The 19,722-nt window shown below is 42.9% G+C and overlaps 2 protein-coding genes across 7 annotated transcripts in view; one reads left to right on the top strand and one right to left on the bottom strand.

Annotated features, from left to right (window-relative positions):
• Positions 1-1,603: 1,603 nt before the first annotated feature.
• Positions 1,604-4,953, top strand: LOC130523346 (uncharacterized). Of its 2 annotated transcripts, XM_057028584.1 has the most exons (8): positions 1,604-1,701; positions 1,795-1,832; positions 2,420-2,620; positions 2,734-2,790; positions 3,106-3,986; positions 4,079-4,216; positions 4,598-4,709; positions 4,820-4,953. In XM_057028584.1, exons 2-8 carry the CDS (start codon positions 1,796-1,798, stop codon positions 4,891-4,893), a joined length of 1,500 nt encoding a protein of 499 aa, XP_056884564.1. In that variant the 5' UTR covers positions 1,604-1,701; position 1,795; the 3' UTR covers positions 4,894-4,953. The 2 variants fall into 2 exon arrangements, with proteins under 2 accessions (XP_056884564.1, XP_056884565.1); XM_057028585.1 differs by lacking the exon at positions 1,604-1,701 and having other exon boundaries at positions 1,707-1,832.
• A 115-nt stretch (positions 4,954-5,068) lies between these two features.
• The window catches only part of nbeal1 (neurobeachin-like 1), a 30,253-nt gene continuing 15,599 nt past the window's right edge, over positions 5,069-19,722 (bottom strand). For 3 of the 5 annotated variants that reach the window (XM_057028566.1, XM_057028567.1, XM_057028568.1), the window contains 34 exons: positions 19,437-19,596; positions 19,097-19,199; positions 18,843-19,002; positions 17,896-18,054; positions 17,665-17,824; positions 17,340-17,428; positions 16,415-17,014; positions 15,865-16,040; positions 15,482-15,770; positions 15,066-15,374; positions 14,803-14,952; positions 14,551-14,708; positions 14,278-14,402; positions 13,679-13,805; positions 13,441-13,589; positions 13,215-13,348; positions 13,033-13,134; positions 12,764-12,859; positions 12,550-12,674; positions 12,289-12,429; positions 11,724-11,854; positions 11,468-11,577; positions 11,179-11,296; positions 10,955-11,052; positions 10,590-10,706; positions 10,422-10,511; positions 9,741-9,850; positions 9,470-9,642; positions 9,238-9,332; positions 9,033-9,149; positions 8,775-8,936; positions 8,509-8,657; positions 8,045-8,180; positions 5,069-7,205 (listed from right to left, as the gene is read on the bottom strand). In XM_057028566.1, coding sequence (XP_056884546.1) covers positions 7,116-7,205; positions 8,045-8,180; positions 8,509-8,657; positions 8,775-8,936; positions 9,033-9,149; positions 9,238-9,332; positions 9,470-9,642; positions 9,741-9,850; positions 10,422-10,511; positions 10,590-10,706; positions 10,955-11,052; positions 11,179-11,296; positions 11,468-11,577; positions 11,724-11,854; positions 12,289-12,429; positions 12,550-12,674; positions 12,764-12,859; positions 13,033-13,134; positions 13,215-13,348; positions 13,441-13,589; positions 13,679-13,805; positions 14,278-14,402; positions 14,551-14,708; positions 14,803-14,952; positions 15,066-15,374; positions 15,482-15,770; positions 15,865-16,040; positions 16,415-17,014; positions 17,340-17,428; positions 17,665-17,824; positions 17,896-18,054; positions 18,843-19,002; positions 19,097-19,199; positions 19,437-19,596 — 5,208 coding nt within the window. In that variant the 3' untranslated portion in view covers positions 5,069-7,115. The other 2 variants (XM_057028564.1, XM_057028565.1) reach the window with 1 other exon arrangement.

The raw sequence follows: 19,722 nt of genomic DNA, 5'->3' as shown, positions 1-19,722 counted from the left end.
TTTCACAGGGTTCAAATCCTCAAAAAAAACAAAAAAGTACCCACCAGTTTTTCCTACCTGAAGAATCCTTTGCACACTTTAAGTTGAGATGTGTAAAGTCTGAACATGATCGGTCCGTTTCCTTGGATGGATGTAAAACCTACTGTACAGTTAAAAACAAGACAAACCAGTATGTTGTCATTGCCTCTATGACACAGTGACAATACAAATGTTGACGTACTGGGATCGAACTATGCTTGGTTAACCAGCCAACATCACCAACGTGACAGAATAACCCCAACCTGCACCTTTCTTATTCCCATTCCCACGTTCAGATATTGGAGTTAATGGATAAATGCAACCAGGTCTTTCTGCTTTATGATTTATTTAATCAAAGGTCAACTTGATAGACTGTTCTCAATTAGCTCTAACAATGATCACATTTCTATCAAACCATCCATCCATCCATCCTCTACCGCTTATCTGGGGTCGGGTCGCGGGGCAGCAGCCTAAGCAGAGAAGCCCAGACTTCCCTCTCCCCAGCTACCTCCTCCAGCTCATCTGGAGGGATCCCCAGGCGTTCCCAGACCAGTCGAGAGACATAGTCTCTCCAACGTGTCCTGGGTCTTCCCGGGGGTCTCCTACCGGAGGGACATGCCCTGAACACCTCACCAGGGAGGCGTCCAGGGGGCATCCTGACTAGATGCCCAAGCCACCCCATCTGGCTCCTCTCAACGCGGAGGAGCAGCGACTCTACTCCGAGCTCCTCCTGGATGGCAGAGCTTCTCACCCTGTCTCTAAGGGAGAGCCCAGCCACCCTACGGAGGAAGCTCATTTCAGCCGCTTGTACCCGTGATCTTGTTCTTTCGGTCATGACCCAAAGCTCATGACCATAGGTGAGGGTAGGAACGAAGATCGACCACTAAATCGAGAGCTTCGCCTTTCGGCTCAGCTCTCTCTTCACCACAACGGACCGGTGCAGAGTCCGCATTACTGTGGACGCCGCACCGATCCGCCTGTCGATCTCCCGCTCCATTCTCCCCTCACTCGTGAACAAGACCCCGAGGTCCTTGAACCCCTCCACTTGGGGCAGGATCTCCTCCTTGACCCGGAGAAGGCACTCCACCTTTTTCCGGTTGAGAACCATGGCCTCGGATTTGGAGGTGCTGATTTTCATCCCAGCCGCTTCACATGCGGCGGCGAACCGATCCAGTGATAGTTGAAGGTCACAGGCCGATGACGCCAACAGGACCACATCATCTGCAAAGAGCAGAGACCTGATCCTGAGGTCACCAAACCGGACCCCCTCAACACCATGACTGCACCTAGAAATTCTGTCCATAAAAATTATGAACAGAATCGGTGACAAAGGGCAGCCCTGGCGGAGGCCAACCCTCACCGGAAACGAGTTCGACTTACTGCCAGCAATTCGGACCAAACTCTGGCACCGATCGTACAGGGAGCAGACGGCCCGTATCAGCGGGCCCGACACCCCATACTCTCGGAGGACCCCCCACAGGACCCCCCGAGGGACACGGTCGAATGCTTTCTCCAAGTCCACAAACCTACTGGGGCAAAGTGCGCCAAAAGTCAGTCATTAAATTAATATATAACCTTATTAAAGGATTGATTAGCAGGGTTGGGTTTATGGCCGGGGCAGTGCTATATTAGTGAGCATAATTTGGTCGGAAAGTTGCTCAGAGTTCCTCTCTCCTGTTTCAGGTAAGACACACACACACACACACACCCTCTTCAACACGAAGCCCCTCGCACGCTGAGTTAACGTCACCTGTGAAATGTTGCTTTGTTTTCTAGGATGTTCAGGATAGTGCTGCTCTTCTTGTTCCTGTCAGGTAAAACTTTATCTGGCTTCACTTTACACTGTGCCCCACGACTTACTGGCGTCATGATTTGGCAGAATATGAGGATAAGAGTATGGGTTCGTTCTCCAAGAATCTTAAGAATAGGAATCATTATTTGGCCTTTAAATGATATCGTTTTGGAGAACATGTCACGCAAAATACATTTTCTTCAAAATAATATTTGTCATCTGAACACACGTTTTATATAGATTGAAAAAAAGAAAACCTTGTTTCTCTGTCCATTTATACCAGAGGTATGTTACTGTCATGGCAACCGTGGTGTTTTCCTGTGGCACACCACATGCTCATAACGAGCCTGTGCAGATGGTAGACTTCGACCGTTATTGATTTATTACTGTTGTACAAAAGTTGTGGCCTAAATATCATCATAGCGGTGATGCAATAGTTAATAAGTGATGCGGAAGGCCAGAGTTATTTATCTCTCAACTGATAAGTGTGTTTTTCTACAGCCGAGTATTCAAACATGCTTCCATAAACATTCCATCAGTGCTGAAACATTCCAGTCTGTTCTCAGTCCAAGTGCTCCGTTAAACCTTCTCACCCTGTTGCTCTCTCAGGTCTCCAGGCTGCCCCACTTGCAGTCTTACCCAAGGCCTCTTTAAGCCTCCCTGATGGACTTCAACAGGATGCCACACACCCTGACGTCTATGAAACAGCTGCTGATGGCTTCCGACAAGGTACTGAGCCTTCCAGGAGACTCCTTGTCGACCTCAACACTGGCCTGGTGAAAGAACACATCGGCGACATGAACAGGAGGGGTATGAGTGTAATCCCGCTTTACGAAGTAATGTTCATTCGGCCTGTTGTGTCATCATATTAACACATTTTTGAAAGATGTAAAGTCTGAAGTTTGGTTCTTTTCACTTCTAAGCTTTCATCCGCCCAAGTGATGGAAAGGCAGTGATGGAACAGCGGCTAGCAGATGACGGTAAGACAAGCCTCACACATTCCACTCATTAATAAATAGAAACACATTTGTATACATTAATTGGAATAACATTTGTTACCTCATCGTCCACTTTGGAATAGAATAATGCTAATTAACAGTCAAATTAATGTCATTCACACCAGCCTACAGTGTAGTCTGAGAGAAAACTATGATGCAATAATTAAACCTGAACACTTTGAAATTGTTCACATGGAGAAATTTTTGCAGGTAAATTGGTTATTAGAAAATGTCAACTCGACTAGAGTCATGCCATCTAAACAAGCGAGTATAATCTAGTAACACTCTGTCTTCTAGTTCTTATTGATGCTCCAGTGGAGAGAAATGGTGGCGGCTGGGTCAGGATGGAGGAACCCTCTTCTCATCTCCCTCACGGTTTCAGCCAGGGAACTGAACCCAAGATGTCGATGCCAGAGGGTTTCAGTCAGGGAACTGAACCCAAGATGTTGATGCCAGAGGGTTTCAGTCGAGGAACTGAACCCAAGGTGTCAATGCCAGAGGGTTTTAGTCAGGGAACTGAACCCAAGGTGTCGATGCCAGAGGGTTTTAGTCAGGGAACTGAACCCAAGGTGTCGATGCCAGAGGGTTTTAGTCAGGGAACTGAACCCAAGGTGTCGATGCCAGAGGGTTTTAGTCAGGGAACTGAACCCAAGGTGTCGATGCCAGAGGGTTTTAGTCAGGGAACTGAACCCAAGATGTTGATGCCAGAGGGTTTTAGTCAGGGAACTGAGCCCAAGATGTTGATGCCAGAGGGTTTCAGTCGGGGAACTGAGCCCAAGATGTTGATGCCAGAGGGTTTTAGTCGGGGAACTGAACCTAAAGTGTCAGTGCCAAAAGATTTTCGACAGGGAACTGAGCCATCTTTTCACATCCCAGAGGGTTTTAGACAGGGAACCGAAAACCTGATGTCTGTTCCAGTTGGTTTTAGGCAGGGCACTGAACCTTCTTCTAAAATCCCAGAGAGTTTTAAATCCAGAACTGAGCCCTCCTTTAACATCCCAGAGGGCTTCAGGCAGGGAACTGAACCCATCCTGCTGCTAGCAGAAAGGACACAGGACACCAAAGCTGTCCCTGGTCTCCTCACACCCAGACATCAGCCTCAGATATGTAAAGGGGAAATCATAAGTGGACGGTGTTATGAGTTCAACCCCACACCACTGGCCTTCCAGGACGCACAGGTGAGTCACTTTCAGCATCAAATGCACGAGATCCTCGTATTTTCTGCAGCTTTAGAAAGTAAATCTCAAACTTCTCTGTACCCTGTCTCCAGGTCATGTGTAGAGGCCTAGCCCCTAATGCTGAACTGGCATCAATATCTAATAATGACGTGCATACCCGCCTGGTCTCCCTGGTGACCAACGGAGGCAACAGCAACCCTGTGCTGACCTGGATTGGTGGCATAGTCGAGGCAAGTCTGACCCACATTTGCACTTTTAACCTTGTCGTACAAATAAAACATTAGAACTCAACGAGAGTCTCATTTAAACAGAGCAGAATATCAGCCCGATTTATAAACAGTGGGTGCTCGGACCTATTCAGTGCACTCGAGCTCACTGTGATGCTGCGCGGCAGAGTGGAGGCCAAGGGGAGCCTCATCAGATAGGTTATCAGCAGCACAGATAGTGTTGTTCTTACCTTGGTGGAACACTGACCTTTAAACTAAGCCGTTCCATCTGTTTCTGTTCCATTGAAAGACAACTTCTAAGCTGCAGCCTCTGTGAACACTTTAATAAACCCGTATCTGCTGGAATTGAACGTTTACATTGTGTGTTTGGGTTGTGCACCTCAGGATCAGCAGGCCTCCTGGGTGGATGGGTCTGAGTGGAACTACAGCGACTGGATGCCAGGTCACCCCAACGTTCACTCAGGCCGCCAAGCTTGTGTAGAGATGTTCAACATCGGTAAGAACTCCACATCCAAACATCACATTAAAATGTGAACTATTTTAAGTAGCTCAAGATGTATAGGTGGGATACAAATGACACATCTGTGTCCTTACCACACGTTACAGATGAGAGCTGGTGGACTGCCAACGACTGCGGACTGAAGAGGGCGTCCATCTGCTCGTACCCCATCACTGCATGAAAACCAGAAGAATCTGTGTCCTCTGTCACCTGTATCTCCTAAATAAACGTGGCAAATGAGTCTGTGTGTCCTATATTAAACAAGGAGGGGGAAAAAAGTCAGATTTTGTTTTTTTGCTCTAAACATGGCAACGATTGTTTCTTTGAATCTCAGCCATATAAAACACAATAAAACGCCAATTTCGACAAGACTTTAATGATCGTTTTCCACTTGTGTATACAAAGCAGTTTGTACAGATTAGGGGACCCAGTTAAAACAATTTGTTACAATTTAGTACCAGGAAAGTGCAAAAGTACATTTCAAATATGCTGAAATAAAAATCATGCTGTACATTATATACTGAATTCATAAATAATCACAGATATACACACAACCATTTGGTGACAGAATGTTCCTAAACACTAAATAGTACTTTTCAAATTTTAAAGTCCTACACTATATTCTTAGTTCCTGTTGAACCTGCAGGGGTTTCACCTCTGGAATGTTTTTTTCTTTTTCTTTAAATATGGTAAAATAGAGGATGATGTTCAGTACAGAGATAACTAAAGGTTAAACATCACTGGGTTAAAGGCACTCTGAGTGTTGCAGTGATGGAACAACTGTGGATGAATAAACCGTTTTACAGAGATCTCTTGAAGGACAATCACATACAAAAATAAGGGAAACTATTTAGTGTAACCCTATGTCGAACACTAAACACAAGAATCAGCCATTGGGGCTTTCAAGGTTCACACAATCAGAACCACCATAGCAAAAATGTATGATGAAGTCAGAGAACTGGGATATAGACATGCATCATTAGCATGTACACACACACACACACACTCACACACAGGGCGAATATTCAGTCACTCACACAGATATGGTGCAAAACCATCCACAGCTTCATACGGAGAATTCATGTGACACACAAACAAAAGCAGATCTTTCACTTCATATGTGAGCAAGAAGGAGAATGAGATGCACCCAAAACAAAGAGTGATAGAGGAATACGTGAAAAGACGACACAGGAGGGAGACGTCAGGGTGCATTTAGTGTCTCAGTTAGGCATGTGGAAGACTGGATATCGAAGACTGGCTGAGCAATCAGAAAAGCGAGACAAAAAGCCTTGAAAGCTGTATTGCTGTTAACACTGAAAAAGCCCTTAAGGATTTATTCTTCTTCCTTCTTGTAAAGACATCTCCACAGTCAGTAGGGTTTAAAATAGGACTTTATAAAACTGATATTTTTACTTAGAAACACAGATTCAAGTAACTTAAAAACATTCAATGGAGGATGATTAGCTTTATGTGACGTCAGTTTCTTTTTTCTTTTTTTTACAACTCCTATGATACATCTCATGGAAGCTTACATCTGAGAGTAATGTGTTTTCAACTGTAGTGATAACCACTTTATTATTGTATAAAAAGTAAACTGAAGGCAGAACATCTCACGCTATCTTCTGCTATTTGTTCAAAACAAGAACAAATGCTAGATAACTGTGTTTGCTTGCTTCTTAATCTCATATGGATCAAAAAATACCATGCACACCAAGAGAAACTGCAGCGCACATGCATTAACCTGTCAGAAATAAGTACCAGTAAAGAGGAACAAAAGAATCCACAACGTGAGGACACATCTGAAAGGCAGAGAATTTGGTCTTGTGATTAATGGAGCTGTCTTAAGGCTGCTGTGTGGCAGCTTTGAGGCAAGCGTTGGAAGTATCAGCCTACAGAGCACAGGCCCGCCTGTCTGCATTCAAGGCAAACTAAGAGTATGAGGCAACAAGGTCACTTACAACTCATCAAGAACATTGCAGTACACACACAAGGTGAGCCCACTGATCCTCATTACATTAAAGCAGAGCAGCTGGGACAGTACAGAGTGGCTCTGAAAACACAAGGGGAGAGTTATAAAAATGCAGACGGATGGTGGATTTAGGAATATGGTTAAGATGGATATGTGGTGTGTTGTTGGTTCAACTTCTGGATTGACCTATAGTGCCGGCACCATACAGTCAATTAAGTAGGAACACACATAAAAAAGAAAAACACAAAAAAGTTACAAAGGAGTTTGTTAATGCGGTTACGTCCCCAAAACAGATGATCACCACCTATCGAGGGAAGGGAAATGTGTGGGTGGAATGTAGGGCAGCATGTGTGGAAGGTGAAGGTGGGGTGGGGTGGGGGGTGGGGGGTTGTTTGGGTCTAGGACCATGGCAGGATGGGTCATTTGTTGCCAGGCTAGGTGATGTACGCCGACTCCCCCGAGGAGACCTGCGTCCTTGTCTTGCTGGAGCCCCAAAGCATCCTACCGATCTGGCCCAAATGCATCTGAGAGGAGTGCAGCAGGAAGAAAAGGAGGAGGAGGAGGAGGAAGGGGAGGAAGGGGAGGGTGAGGAAAGAAAAGCATGAAGTCAAAAGAAATTTGGGGGGAAAAGGAGGAATATGATTCATGAGTGACTAGTTTAGTAACTATTTCAAGCTTGTGTGTGATCAACAAAATAAATTAAAAATTTAAATTAAATAACTTTAAAAACATAAAAAATGTGTGACATTTGTAATATTCCTGAACAAAAGCTTATTATGTACATTACACATATATATGTTAAATATTAATCTTGCAGGATTACTACTCTGCATTTCTACACAGTTATCTGCTACGTTAATATGGCTTGATTTGCAGAAGTGTCTATTTGAATAAAGTTTCTTTCACAGTATTTTGTTAAATTAGTTAATACCACAAAGACATTTTGTGGAGTTTGTCACAGGTTGTAATGGTAAACATCAAGCAAGCATTGCACAAATGCCAAGTATAACTAAAATAAAATATGAGGTGTAACCGTTCATTTCACAGTTGCGTTCTGAAAAATGAACTGATGATGATGTCTGGCTCAGCTTCAACAATGGGAAAGTCTCCGTTTAGTTTGGGGCCAATGGAATGAATGTAAGCAACGACCTGTAAAAGATTTATCTGGCTGTGTGAGCTCTGCAGCTACAGAGGGAGGGTATTAGGGTTTGGGGGGGGTGGAGGTGGTGCTGAACACCAGCTGATCTCGCTGGTGCAGCAGGCGGGTTGGCGAGTGAGCCCGAAGGGGGGCCAACAGGGGAGATGCCATGAGTGGTGACACCTCCAGGCTCTGAGCGATGTAGTTCCTCAGCGAGTTCTTTACCTCCGCCGGCTTTCCCACGCCTACAATGATCAGCTTGCCATCCTCCAGGCCCACCAGGATATGGCTCTGCTCCTTGGTGACCGAGACACAGCGTATGGGAACACGCATGGCCATGGGCTCCATGCACAGGGACAGGCTGCACAGACGACACAAATTCAGCACCGTGAAAGTACTCAAAACTTTGAAAAGATATTCTGAACACAAATTGGTGGATGTGACTGCAAAAAACACCACTTTGGTAAAAGTATTGAAGTATTTAGTAAACAAAAAACTAATTCTAAATTACATGACAAAAATGATCAGATTATTACTGAGTATAGCAGTCCTCCATGTTCTGTAAAAAAAGTAAAGTAAAAGAGGGAGTGTCTCAAAACTTTATAGTGCTGAATTACTTTTTAGGTTTGAACCTATTATGAGTATAACTGACTTGGACGCAGGTTCATACTATTAGTATGAAATTTTACCTGTAGAGGTTACGGATGGACAGATGTCCCTGCTTGCTGCCGATGACCACATACTCGCCTGACACACACATATCAGTCACCTGTTCCTCTAGCGGCTCACTACACAGGTGTTTCCCATTGACAGAATAAAGGTGTAGAATATTTTTATCCTAAAATCAGAAAAAAACAACAATAAACACTTTTCTGGAGAGCAGCATTTCTATGCCTGAGATGGATGAAAATATATTTTTTCCTGTGTGTTAATGAAGCGTGAGCGTATACTGTACCTTGAGTGTTGCTTTGCCCTCGATGCAGGTGTGGACTAGCAGGTGACCCTCCCAGGAGACAGCCAGATGCAAGATGGAAACTGGCAGAGAGCTGTCACAAGGTGGTCGCAAACAACGCATGTACTGACCCCGGCGCACCGTGTGGAGGATCACCGTCCCATCCTTTGAAAAAAAAAAGCAGTAGGGGTGCCTCTTCAACATCATCATCACAACATTTGTTTTCATTGCAAATATGACTAATCTGGTGTGTGCTCTTACTCGTGATCCAGACACAGCCATGTCCAGCTCTGTGCTGATACTGACGCTGACCACCTCATCCATGTGTCCATACAACACCTGGACTGGTTTGGGACAGAGTCCCACAGGAGTGCCACCCTGGTCACCCAAGGGAATAGACAGGTTGACGTTACATTTCCTACAAAATGAATGATATGACTGAATAATGAATATTTGTTGCTCCAACCTGCTGCTGAATCTGCCACACCATGCAGGTCGTGTCTCTGGAGCCGGAGATGAGATGGATACCACAGTGGTCTGTTGATAAGCAGGTCACAATGTCTGGAAGAATGGGACACATGAAAATTAATTATTACAAGATGTGTGGATCCATATAAATGAGATGTGCTGTGATTTATTTTTTATTGATTATTAATTATGGTCTACAAAGTTGGTATGACAATAGTGTATTTTTGTACCCATGTGTCTAATGTGCTGCCCAACAGTCTTTCCCTTCACCAAAGAGGTGACCCGGAGGCTGTTGTCCCAGTGTCCACCGCTGAAGAGCAACTTGCTGTCATGGGAGACCACAAACAACGCTGCTGTGACCTCCACGCCTGGGGCAAACGGTTTGGACAGAAATTTCTGGGTTCTTGCATGAAGAAAGGAGGAAGGCAGTACATACAGAAAGTAAAGCTGGTCAGAGAGCTCAGAATAATTGTATTCAATTTGCATATGTGTTGTTCTCACTTGGTGTTGGACACAGTTGGGTCTTTAATGAAAGTGAAGTAGTTGGAGATGTTCTTGTTGTAAGGGAGCCACCCATGGGTGCCAATCAAGCAGTTCTGACTAACTGTTACCTAAATGGCAGAGAAAAACAATACTGTTAAATTCAGCAAATGATTCACACCAGTCCGCACAACAATAAGGACAAAAGCAACTAATCCCTGGGATTGACAGAAATGCCTCACATTGCCAAGCAAAAGTCACTACTTAAGACTGTTGCAGGTATATTTTTGACATTGCATGTAAAGATCCAACCTGTTCAAACTATACAGTCAAACTCCTGCTAGTCAAGAGTCAGAGCACAGCTTTTTATTATTGTATTCCATATTGAAAGAGTATGCAGTATATGGGCAGTCTCTTCAATATTCTTGCCAATGCTGAACATTTTAAGCTTAAATTCACATTTAGCGGAAACTAAAAGGCAGCATCGACACTTCCTATTGCGTCAGTCATATTACTAAAATACACCAAAACATAATTATGCATTTTTGCATTAATGTGTGTTTGTGACACAGGTTGTATTTGAACGCTAACAGTATTAGACTCATTAGCCAAACGCAACCAGTGCAGACAAATCACCCCATCCGCCATATCCAGCTACAGTGATCTAAGGAAAAACATAAGCCCAGAGGGTCCAAACCTCACCATAGTATCAGGGCTCCCTTGTGTGATGAAGGAATGGGACTGATTCTTTGGCACCACAACTTTAACCAGTGGAACTCTGTCACAGATACCCTGCAGAACCACATTATCGATTACATTTTTCTAAAGAAAAAAAATGTAATAATGGTGATGTGACTGAGTTGGACAGACCTCTACAAAGAAAGATTTGAGTTCACCAAGGTGTTCAAACATGCTAAGAGCGCACGAGTCTAGCTGAGCTCTCCTTTTCACCACTTCTTCCAGAGTCAGTCGAACAGGATGAGGTTCCTACACAACAAAAACACATTTATCAGCACATACAGAACATCAAACTCTGGAACCCTGAGTCAAAACTGGCTTCAAGGTAGATAAAACTAAAAATTTATGAATGCATCTGCTGTTCTATGAATCCCAAATGACCCCAGAAGGGTCCACTAAAGCACTGTGCATGCCTGAAGGGAAATGTTCATTGCTTACTGCACCGCCTCTGGCGGGCGGTCAGCAGGGATGGAATAGAATTGAGAGTGTATCTGTACCTTGAGCAGCTGACATGGAGTTTGTCCAAAGTTGCTGATCATGCATTCCAAAGCTTTTCGTTCCTTTTCATCAGTTATGGCATCCAGGTCCACCGCCCCTGCACATCGTAAACATCAATCCATCGACTGTATATAACATGTTTCCTGATTAAAATTGACTTTTATTAAATTCACAAACAGATTTTATGAGATTCACAAACATATGGGGATGGGAATTGCTATACCCTCATATGTGCAGTAGTAAAACACATTCAGGGCCTCCACAGCCGCAGGACCCCTCTGCTTGTAACCAAAGATCAGATCAATCCACTCATGAAGGTGAGCCGATACATATTCAGACTCCTAAAAAACAAAATAGAGTGTTGAAGCCGTCTTCTATGCCGACACATAGAAGGTACATTGGGTTGGGTTGTGGCTCTGTTCACCTTCTTGTAATTGTTGTAGAGGATTTATGCTCAATACCATACAAGTCTTTTAGAATACTACAGTATTAGAACTCAAACTATATCTCACCAAGGCTTTACGGTGCTTATAGATGAAGTCCTCAGGAGACTTTGCCCATTTGGGAAGAAGAACATCATTCACCCTTTCCTTGGACATCTGCAAGCGACCTAGATCAAAATCTGCACAGCAGCAGCAAAGGAAGAGAACAGGCACACAGCAAATAGAAAAAAATATTAATTTTAAGTACTGTATATGGAAAAAAAACCCCCCCCAAAAAATCTCAAACTCAAGACTAAGAAAATGATTGCCATGACTCCACTCTTACCATTTTGGTTCTCAAGGAATTCTGGGAAATAAAAGAACTCAGGGATGAGCTCTTTGACATCATTTGGGTTATCCATGAGAGCCTGCCATGTTGCAGGGATGGAGTGGAATTGGCGGTCAGCACAATCAAACCTGAGTCAAGACATTTTGGAAGTGAAAAAAGAACAAAGACAAAAGAAACTAATCAAGTATTTGCATCAACTCAAAACCTGGTCATCATTTTAGTCAGTCTTTCAATTTTTATATTTAATATTTTGTATTAAATATGCAAAAGTGACCGCCCTCTATGAGTTGGAAGCTGGCTATTACTTGTTAAAACAAAAGAACAGAACAAAAGGGCAGTGTCAAACATGCAGCCAGCGTAAACACCTTTTTTATTTATTTATTTTTAACAAAAAGCCCACAATGCAGTAGGGTTTTACCGCTATGATACATTGCCTTTTCAAGCCCTACTGGTTGAGATGGATGCCAATGATGTTTTTGGAGGCAACTTTTAAAAGTTACACGTTTGCTATCAAAATCCAAGAAAAAAAGAAAAGAACTCTTCTGTAGAACGGTATTCTTACCGTCCACTCTGTAGCTGGATGTGTAATGAAGTGAATGGCTCCACTCTGATCAGGTAATGTATCACTCCAGCAGCATTTGAGTAGTGTGTGCCATAATGAAACCGGTCGATGGTGCCTGTGGGGTCCTCAAAGTTCTCATACCTGGCAAAAATATTACAGTTTCAGCAAAAGCAACATCCCATTCTATTATGTTTGTTTGGTTCCCTAAAATATATAAATTAAGATTTTACTTTAATGGGAGGTTGTGCATTGCAAACCTACTTCTCTCTAACAACTTTTGCGTTGCGTTCATTCAGTACTGCAACAGGCTTTGACAGGTCCCTGAATACTCGAGGATCAGAGAGGTCCAGCTCCTCCGAAGTGTAGTCTGCTAAAATCCATGGGAACTGATGGAATAAAAACATATTAGCTCAAAAAAATAGCTTTCACCAAAAACCCTGCTTGCATATTAATGTGCTGTTAAAAAGGGACATACCACTGGATACTGAGCAAGGTTGTTGTATGTTCTGCCTGCGATGGTGTTCAGTTGCATCAAATAATCAAAGTTAGAGATCTCCCGGTTCACCCATTTCTGCCAAAAAAGAGGCATGTTAATGAACACAATAAATAAAGAGATGACATTTGCATCTCTAAACTGTTTTATCTTATTTTCCCTGCTGCTGGAATTATAATGCACTTAATATAACATAATAAGAAAGTGGAACACATAAAAAGATGCTTTTACAATGACTGATATATCCAGACCTGTGTGAGCCCAGAGGCTTTAAGGAGCTCCTGTGGTGAGCGAGTGCCATGAAAGCTGAGGGAACGCAGCTGTAACATCCGACTATAGACCTTATTCCTCACCTGTTAACGAGAAAAGAGAATTACAATAGTATCGTATTCAAAGAGTGGATCAAATGAAACCAGAAGCTTTAATTTGGTACCTCTTTCTGGAAGTTGAGGAAATAATTGGTCTGGTCAATGAGGAAGATTTCCAAAGCTGAACGACGCAGGTTGTAGCGTCGCAGGTGGACTTCTCGGATCTGGGACAGGGGCCATTTAAAGTCATGGCCCACTCCTACAGAAAATAAGAGATTAGTATTAATAAATGTTTTGGTGATGTTTTTCATTATTTCAATATCCTCCTCCGCCTCCTCATGTCCCCCTCACCTTCTTCTTTCTCCTGGCTGCTGTCATAGAAGTAGATGTGCTGCGTGGTGAGTTCCAGCCGGCCAGGTACCACATCTACAATGGTCACCAGCTCACAGTCCTCTGACAATATGAGTTTCTCCTTCTGGCTCGCTTCTTCCATTTCAGCCCTGGAGGATTTCACCATAGAATAGAGACTCTTGACTGTAACTGTAACTTAATTTTTAGTTATCTCTGAATGTTATATCATGAGACTCACTGGTTGTTTGCGACAGCAGGATCATCCTCTGGAAGGTCTAGGATGTCATCTTCCAGATCACTAAATTTGACCTGCTTTACAGCCTCAAGAAGCAGAGATTCTGGGCTTTCACGCTGATGATGGACTCCTTAAGAAAGACAGAGGGACATGAGATTATCAAAAACTGACATGAAGTGTCAACATGTTCAACAGCACTAGATCTGAAATTTTATAACACTGAGACTTTAAACACACAAAATTACTTCAAAAGACAATAAAAAGATTGAACCCAAATAGGATTTAAAGCAATATTTACCAAAAGATAAGGTGAAGTATATTTAACAAAAACCTTGACTGAAAAAGATTTCCTTGGATAATCCTTATGAAGATGAAAATGTAGTCATAAAACAAAGGAAAATAACAGTCCATTTAATCAGTGTGTCAAGGCCAGGCTGATGATAATGTCACAATTCTCTCATACATCACTGAACACATATAATGCTGAATACTGAAGCAGACAAACACACTGAAACTGCAATGGGCTCTTGCTCAAAACTGTCCGAGAAGAGATAAAGGAAGCCCCAGCTTAAAAACCCCACAGAGAAGCAATGTTGTCTTACCAAGGTTGTCTCTAAGGGCACTGGCCTCTCGATGGGGGTCAAAGTTGTAATTGCGGGTCAGCTTCAGCCTCATGCGCGAGTAATTCTCAGCAGTGGAAACTCTCCAATGCATCTCACTCAGCTGCCTGTTAATATCAACGATGCACATAAACAATTATTCGCAAAACCATTTTATATAATGCATGTATATATTTAAATCATATCCTAGACGCTCTGGGATGTTAAATGCCTTATTCCAGTATATCAAATTTAGTTTGAAGGTGGAGTCCGTACCTGTCAGCCCAGGGTCCCCTCTCACACACCAGACCTCGACGTGCAGCCTTCCACTGCCTAAGGATGGCGCTGTTATGGCTGAGTTGTTGTTTCAACATGCTGTTGTACCTGAGGTTCTCCTGGCGGCTTCGTCGAGAGAAAGGCTCCACAAATTGTTCCTAAAACAAAATCAAGTTGAATTCATGGGAAATGAGGAACTGGAGGCAAATGAAACACATGTTTCATTATTGCACTATTTATGATCATATTTACCTGGAAGCGGATTTTGCTTTCACCCCTCTCTCGGTCCCTTTTATGAAGACTGACCATAAAAGCCTCATAGCATTCCTTCCAGTATAGAGCCATGGTCTCATGGCCCTGGCTGAAAATTTCTATTTCATATTGCTTCATATAAGGAATAATCTGAAGAAAAAGAAAGGTAATATTTCCATTATGTCCTAATATATTTTAGACAGCTTATATACTAAAACTATGATGCAAAGCAAATTGAATGACTGTAAGTCAGAAGTTCATACATATTTATCGAGGTAGACACGCCATTCGGGTGAGTTGCAGTACATCTTGAAGTCCTCAAAGAAGGATGGACTGCCATTGGTGTCAGGGAGTTGGGGGAGGTGTAGCTCCATATAGAGGAGTCGGTGCACTTTGGACAGCAACGTTCGCAGCAAAGGAACCAAAAATGAATACATCTCCTCGGTTTGCTCCAGGATGGATCGCCGCAAGATGCCCTCGACTTTGCCCAATAGGTAGCAGGCTTCATCCTGGCTAGACACCTCCTTAGTCTGCAGGATACCATTGAGCTTGGCAGTGGCCATAGCACAGACCTGAGAGAACGGTCGGTTATTACTGTGATTGCATAGGTTTGTGTTTTACAAAAAGACACAGCAATACAATTAAATCGGAGACGCAAGCAACAGAAACACCATCTCACATTGGGATCCTCCTGAGCCATGAATCCAAGCAACAATCTCAGTCCAACTTGGCAGAGCTGGAACCACTGGGTGCCAGCAGAATACCACACCATCAGGCTGTCCATAAGCGTCACAGTCTCTTCCAGCACCTTGTCTGTCCACAGGGCCGGATTGACCAGGCCCTCAGCTTGTAAGAAGTCCTGGACAATATGTAGTAACCGCACTGCATTTTCTGTGTGCTGTGGCAATGTGGCCGCTGACGCCTCACGGTTGTCAGTCACTGCCCACTCCAACATACGCTCCATAAGACTAAAAGGAGAAGCAGAAATTGTCATAGAGGGACCAATGTTATCATGTAGCACAGTAGCGTATAGTATTGTCTGTGGAAGAGTGGATGTCTGACCTGAGTTTGATTTGGTCGATGGGAAGTAACAGCTCATTGGCAGTCCCGAGTTTGGTGAGAGCTGAAAAGACCTGGCCACGCTCTAGCCATGCCAAATCATCTGAACCCTCGACACCACGCCACATTACACACAGCACGATTTCCAGAAGCAAGTTGCACAATTCTTCTTCTGCCCGCTAGGTGGCACCACCAGACCAAAGACAGCAATACAGAAAGGAATCAACTACTGAATCATTAGAGATGAAAGCAAAATTTTAGCTACAGATTAATGACAGAGACATATTATTATATACTTCTAACTGTGAGCAAGGTTTGACTGAAACAACTATCTCTTGGGATCAACATCACTTCCCTTAAAGAGTCAGAATTTCAACTTTTTATAATACAGACTCGTGCTTGCTGTCCATTCTATCACGTAGGGGCCATGTGTAAAACTGGGACATACAGAATCATGAATAATACATATACACGCACATGCAGCTGTATATATGGTTGGATAAAATATAGTATTGAAGAAGTTGGACACATTCTTTCTCAATGTAAAAAATACCTCTCCACTGTTGAAGGACTCTCCCAGTGAAATGTTGTCACTAAAGAGAAAGCTGTCTTCAGCCATAGAGGAATTTGCATCTCGATCAGTCGTGCTTCCCAGGAAAGGCTTTGACGTCTCAAGTGGCGATGGTGTACTGGGCATGCTTCCTGGTGTTTGGTTGCCACTTTCTCCACCCTCGTAGGCCAGGAGATGTGACAGATCCAGGGTCAAGCCCCCAGAAATCCCCACCACACAATGCCTGTTGTGAAGCGGAGGCTCAGCGGAGGCGCAGGAAGATGGCGTTTCCACCAAGGAGACTACATCGCCATTTTCCAGGCTGTCCACCGAGCGAGTATCACCAATGCTGAAGCGGTCATCCTCTAAACGGTCCAGACGGCTTGCACTCCCAGCCCGCTTCCTCTTCTCCAGCGGTAACTCCAGGCGGTTAGTATGAATGCCACTGATCCGGTTGAGGTCCAAGCTGCAGGTGCTGACTGTGTCAGCTCCCCGTAAAGACCCATCACCCCGCAGGTAGAGTCGCATCAGAGTGTCCTGCCAACATTGCTGTTTTGATATTTGTACAGCAGCATCCTGTTGGGATTGGAGCAGCTGGCAAAGCTGATGGAGGATGAAAAACGGTAAAATAATTAACTTCTTTAGCAAAATCTAAACTGTGTAGCATTTGGAAGTAAAGCAACATAAATTCTAAACAACCGATCCATTCCACAATCAGTTATTGAAAAAAAAAACATTTAAAAAAAGAGAAAGAAAATCAAATGAGGGCATTAAACTAAAAAAGCAAGAAAAAGCAATAATTACTGGAAAAACATTTAAACACAGGATAACCACAGCATCATTCTGTCGCCCTTCATTTCAAGTAACTTTGTGTGTCAGATGGTAATCTTTGCAGTATAATAAATGGATGTGCATCTTGTAGACTCACCCTCTTGCAGACAATGAGGCGAACGCTTGGTCCAGCACGGTGTGTAAGCTGGACTAGAGACATCAAATCTTTGTAGTTCACCACATTATCTGAGGTTTTAGATAAAACAGAGGTGATATTACATAATGTACCAATATGCTCTACCTAGTTTTAGTTTTTTGATGATAAATTAGGGAGATTCTTAATTAACCTTTAATTATCAGCACATTTTGGACATTTTAAAAAGAAAATCCATTATAATCCAATATTTTCATTAACACGGGAGGTTTCTCAGAAATAGACAAAAAATAAAAACAGTTAATATTTTCAACAGGGATGAGCAAACCTGTATGCAGGATTTGATTGAGCAGACATCGGATGAGAGTGGGAGTGATGTGAAGATCGGTGAATAACAGTGACAAACCAGAGTAGCCGGATTCCCTCAGCCTCAACCGCTGCTTGTTCTTTTCATGAACACGGTCAAAGCGAAGCATGCGCTCAAATAACTAAGAAAAAGAATAAATAATGTTATTTCCAAAATTTTTAAAGTAATTAGACCGTGTTGGCTGTAACCCACCTTGAAGACGAGCTCCCTGAGACGATCGGAGTGCTTGTTATTGAGTAGGAGAGCATAGCAGGAGTCAGCTGCAGCAGGCTCAAACAGCAGCAGGAAGAGTTGATCTCTGACTGGACAACTCTGAAGGAGGCTGACCAACACCTCAAGCAGTTCACACAGCTGCAACACACAACACAATTATATTGGGAGGTTCTTTTACACTTTAAATACTGCTTGTAATTCCTTTGCTCCTATTTTGAAGAAAACTTGCCTTATAAGGCATTTCTATGCATTTTCTGCTAAAGAATCTTGTATGTTAGAAAACTAACAAGCTTCATTATGTTTGGGATTGAAACTGAATATAATTGAGAGGATGGATGCATAGAGGATCTTATCAGTTAAACTGACATGTAATTTAGTGTTCACAATACACAATTTTAGCCCAATCGCTGACTGTTTTTAGCTTTCCTCGCTTAGACTGGGGTGAGTCAGTTGTTTGCTCGGTGACAACTGGGTCGTTATGTGTGAACACCTTGAAAACGCGAGTTGGGTCGTTGGTGACAGCTCAATTTCGACTCACCGATAAAAATGGAATATAGCCTAATTAATACCAGTCGGGTCACAATGACAAAAAAAGAGCTACAGCAAATGGGAGCAGACACAGGGGTTACTATTAGCGCTGCTGGCAAAGCTACTCTGCCAAGAACAGTGAATTTTTGATACAAATTGTTGTTTGGAGACCGAGGAAAGCAGTTGGTCATGCCTATTGATGGAGAATCGTGTAGTGTGAACACTCCCGTCTCTGACCAGTCATGTACTGTGAACGCAACACAGAGCACAAGGACAAACAAAAAGAGCTCCAGCTACAGAAATGCCAGCAACGTGTCCTTAGAAACATAATACAGACAGATAATTCCTCAACAAAATGAGTTGGATACCTAAGAATCCATTTTTTAATTGATTCTTACCTGGTCCTCATCTGCAATGGCAGCAATGTATCCAAGAATACTCAGCATTTCCGGCTGGGACATACCCTTGCTGATGTAGTACTTAACAAGGCCATAGAGAGAAGCCCTCACGGTGCGAATGTCTTCCTCACTTAAGTCGCTTTCTTTATTACTGTTCTTTCTAATAAAAAAAAAGAAATCAGACATCAACAGTTTAGTCAAACAAAAACATCATATTATTTAACGTACCAGAACTTTATGAAAGTAACTCTCACCCGTAATAAAGGCGTACAGTGTCCAAGAGGAACTGAACACCACACTTTTTTCTGAACTGCTTCTTGTTGTCTTTAATGACAGTGGACATGTACTGGATATGACCTTCAGTGAAAGAGCATAAATGAACACAACTTAAAATGGATAACAAGGGACACAGTCTCTTAAATGATAATAAAGCTCACATTTAATAAACGCATTCACATTTCAGACTGGCACAGACTTGTAATACCAGTCTTAAAGTAACAAGTTATTTTAGTTCAGCTCAAACAGTCTTGGCCAGCTGTTGACAGTAACTTCTGAAACATGATAATGGATAAAACATACTCAAACATAACTGACCTATACGTAGAGGGAAGTCTCCTTTGTTCCAGATGTTGAAATTAAACAACAGATGAGTGTGAAGCTGCTGCAACATGGTCTGGTTCTTCTCGTATGTTACCTGCTCTATCAGAAGCTGCACAGCTACTAATACACTGACATCCACGTGACCTGCTGGCAGCTACAAACACAGAAATACAATAGATGATATATTTAACTACTGTCACAGCTTTTTTTATTATTATAAACAGCAACAATTCAAACATCTAAAAAGTTATTTTATCTACATTCTCAGGTCATGTTCATT

Source organism: Takifugu flavidus, chromosome 3, assembly GCF_003711565.1.
Source record: "Takifugu flavidus isolate HTHZ2018 chromosome 3, ASM371156v2, whole genome shotgun sequence".
Lineage (NCBI taxonomy): Eukaryota > Metazoa > Chordata > Actinopteri > Tetraodontiformes > Tetraodontidae > Takifugu > Takifugu flavidus.
This window is presented reverse-complemented; position numbering and strand designations above follow the sequence as displayed.

Coding starts and splice junctions, on each gene's coding strand:
- LOC130523346 (XM_057028584.1), top strand. CDS start 1,796: ATGTTCAGGATAGTGCTGCTCTTCTTGTTCCTGTCAG. Junction 1,833..2,419: donor GCTCTTCTTGTTCCTGTCAG/GTAAAACTTTAT, acceptor TTGCTCTCTCAG/GTCTCCAGGCTGCCCCACTT. Junction 4,217..4,597: donor GGATTGGTGGCATAGTCGAG/GCAAGTCTGACC, acceptor TGTGCACCTCAG/GATCAGCAGGCCTCCTGGGT.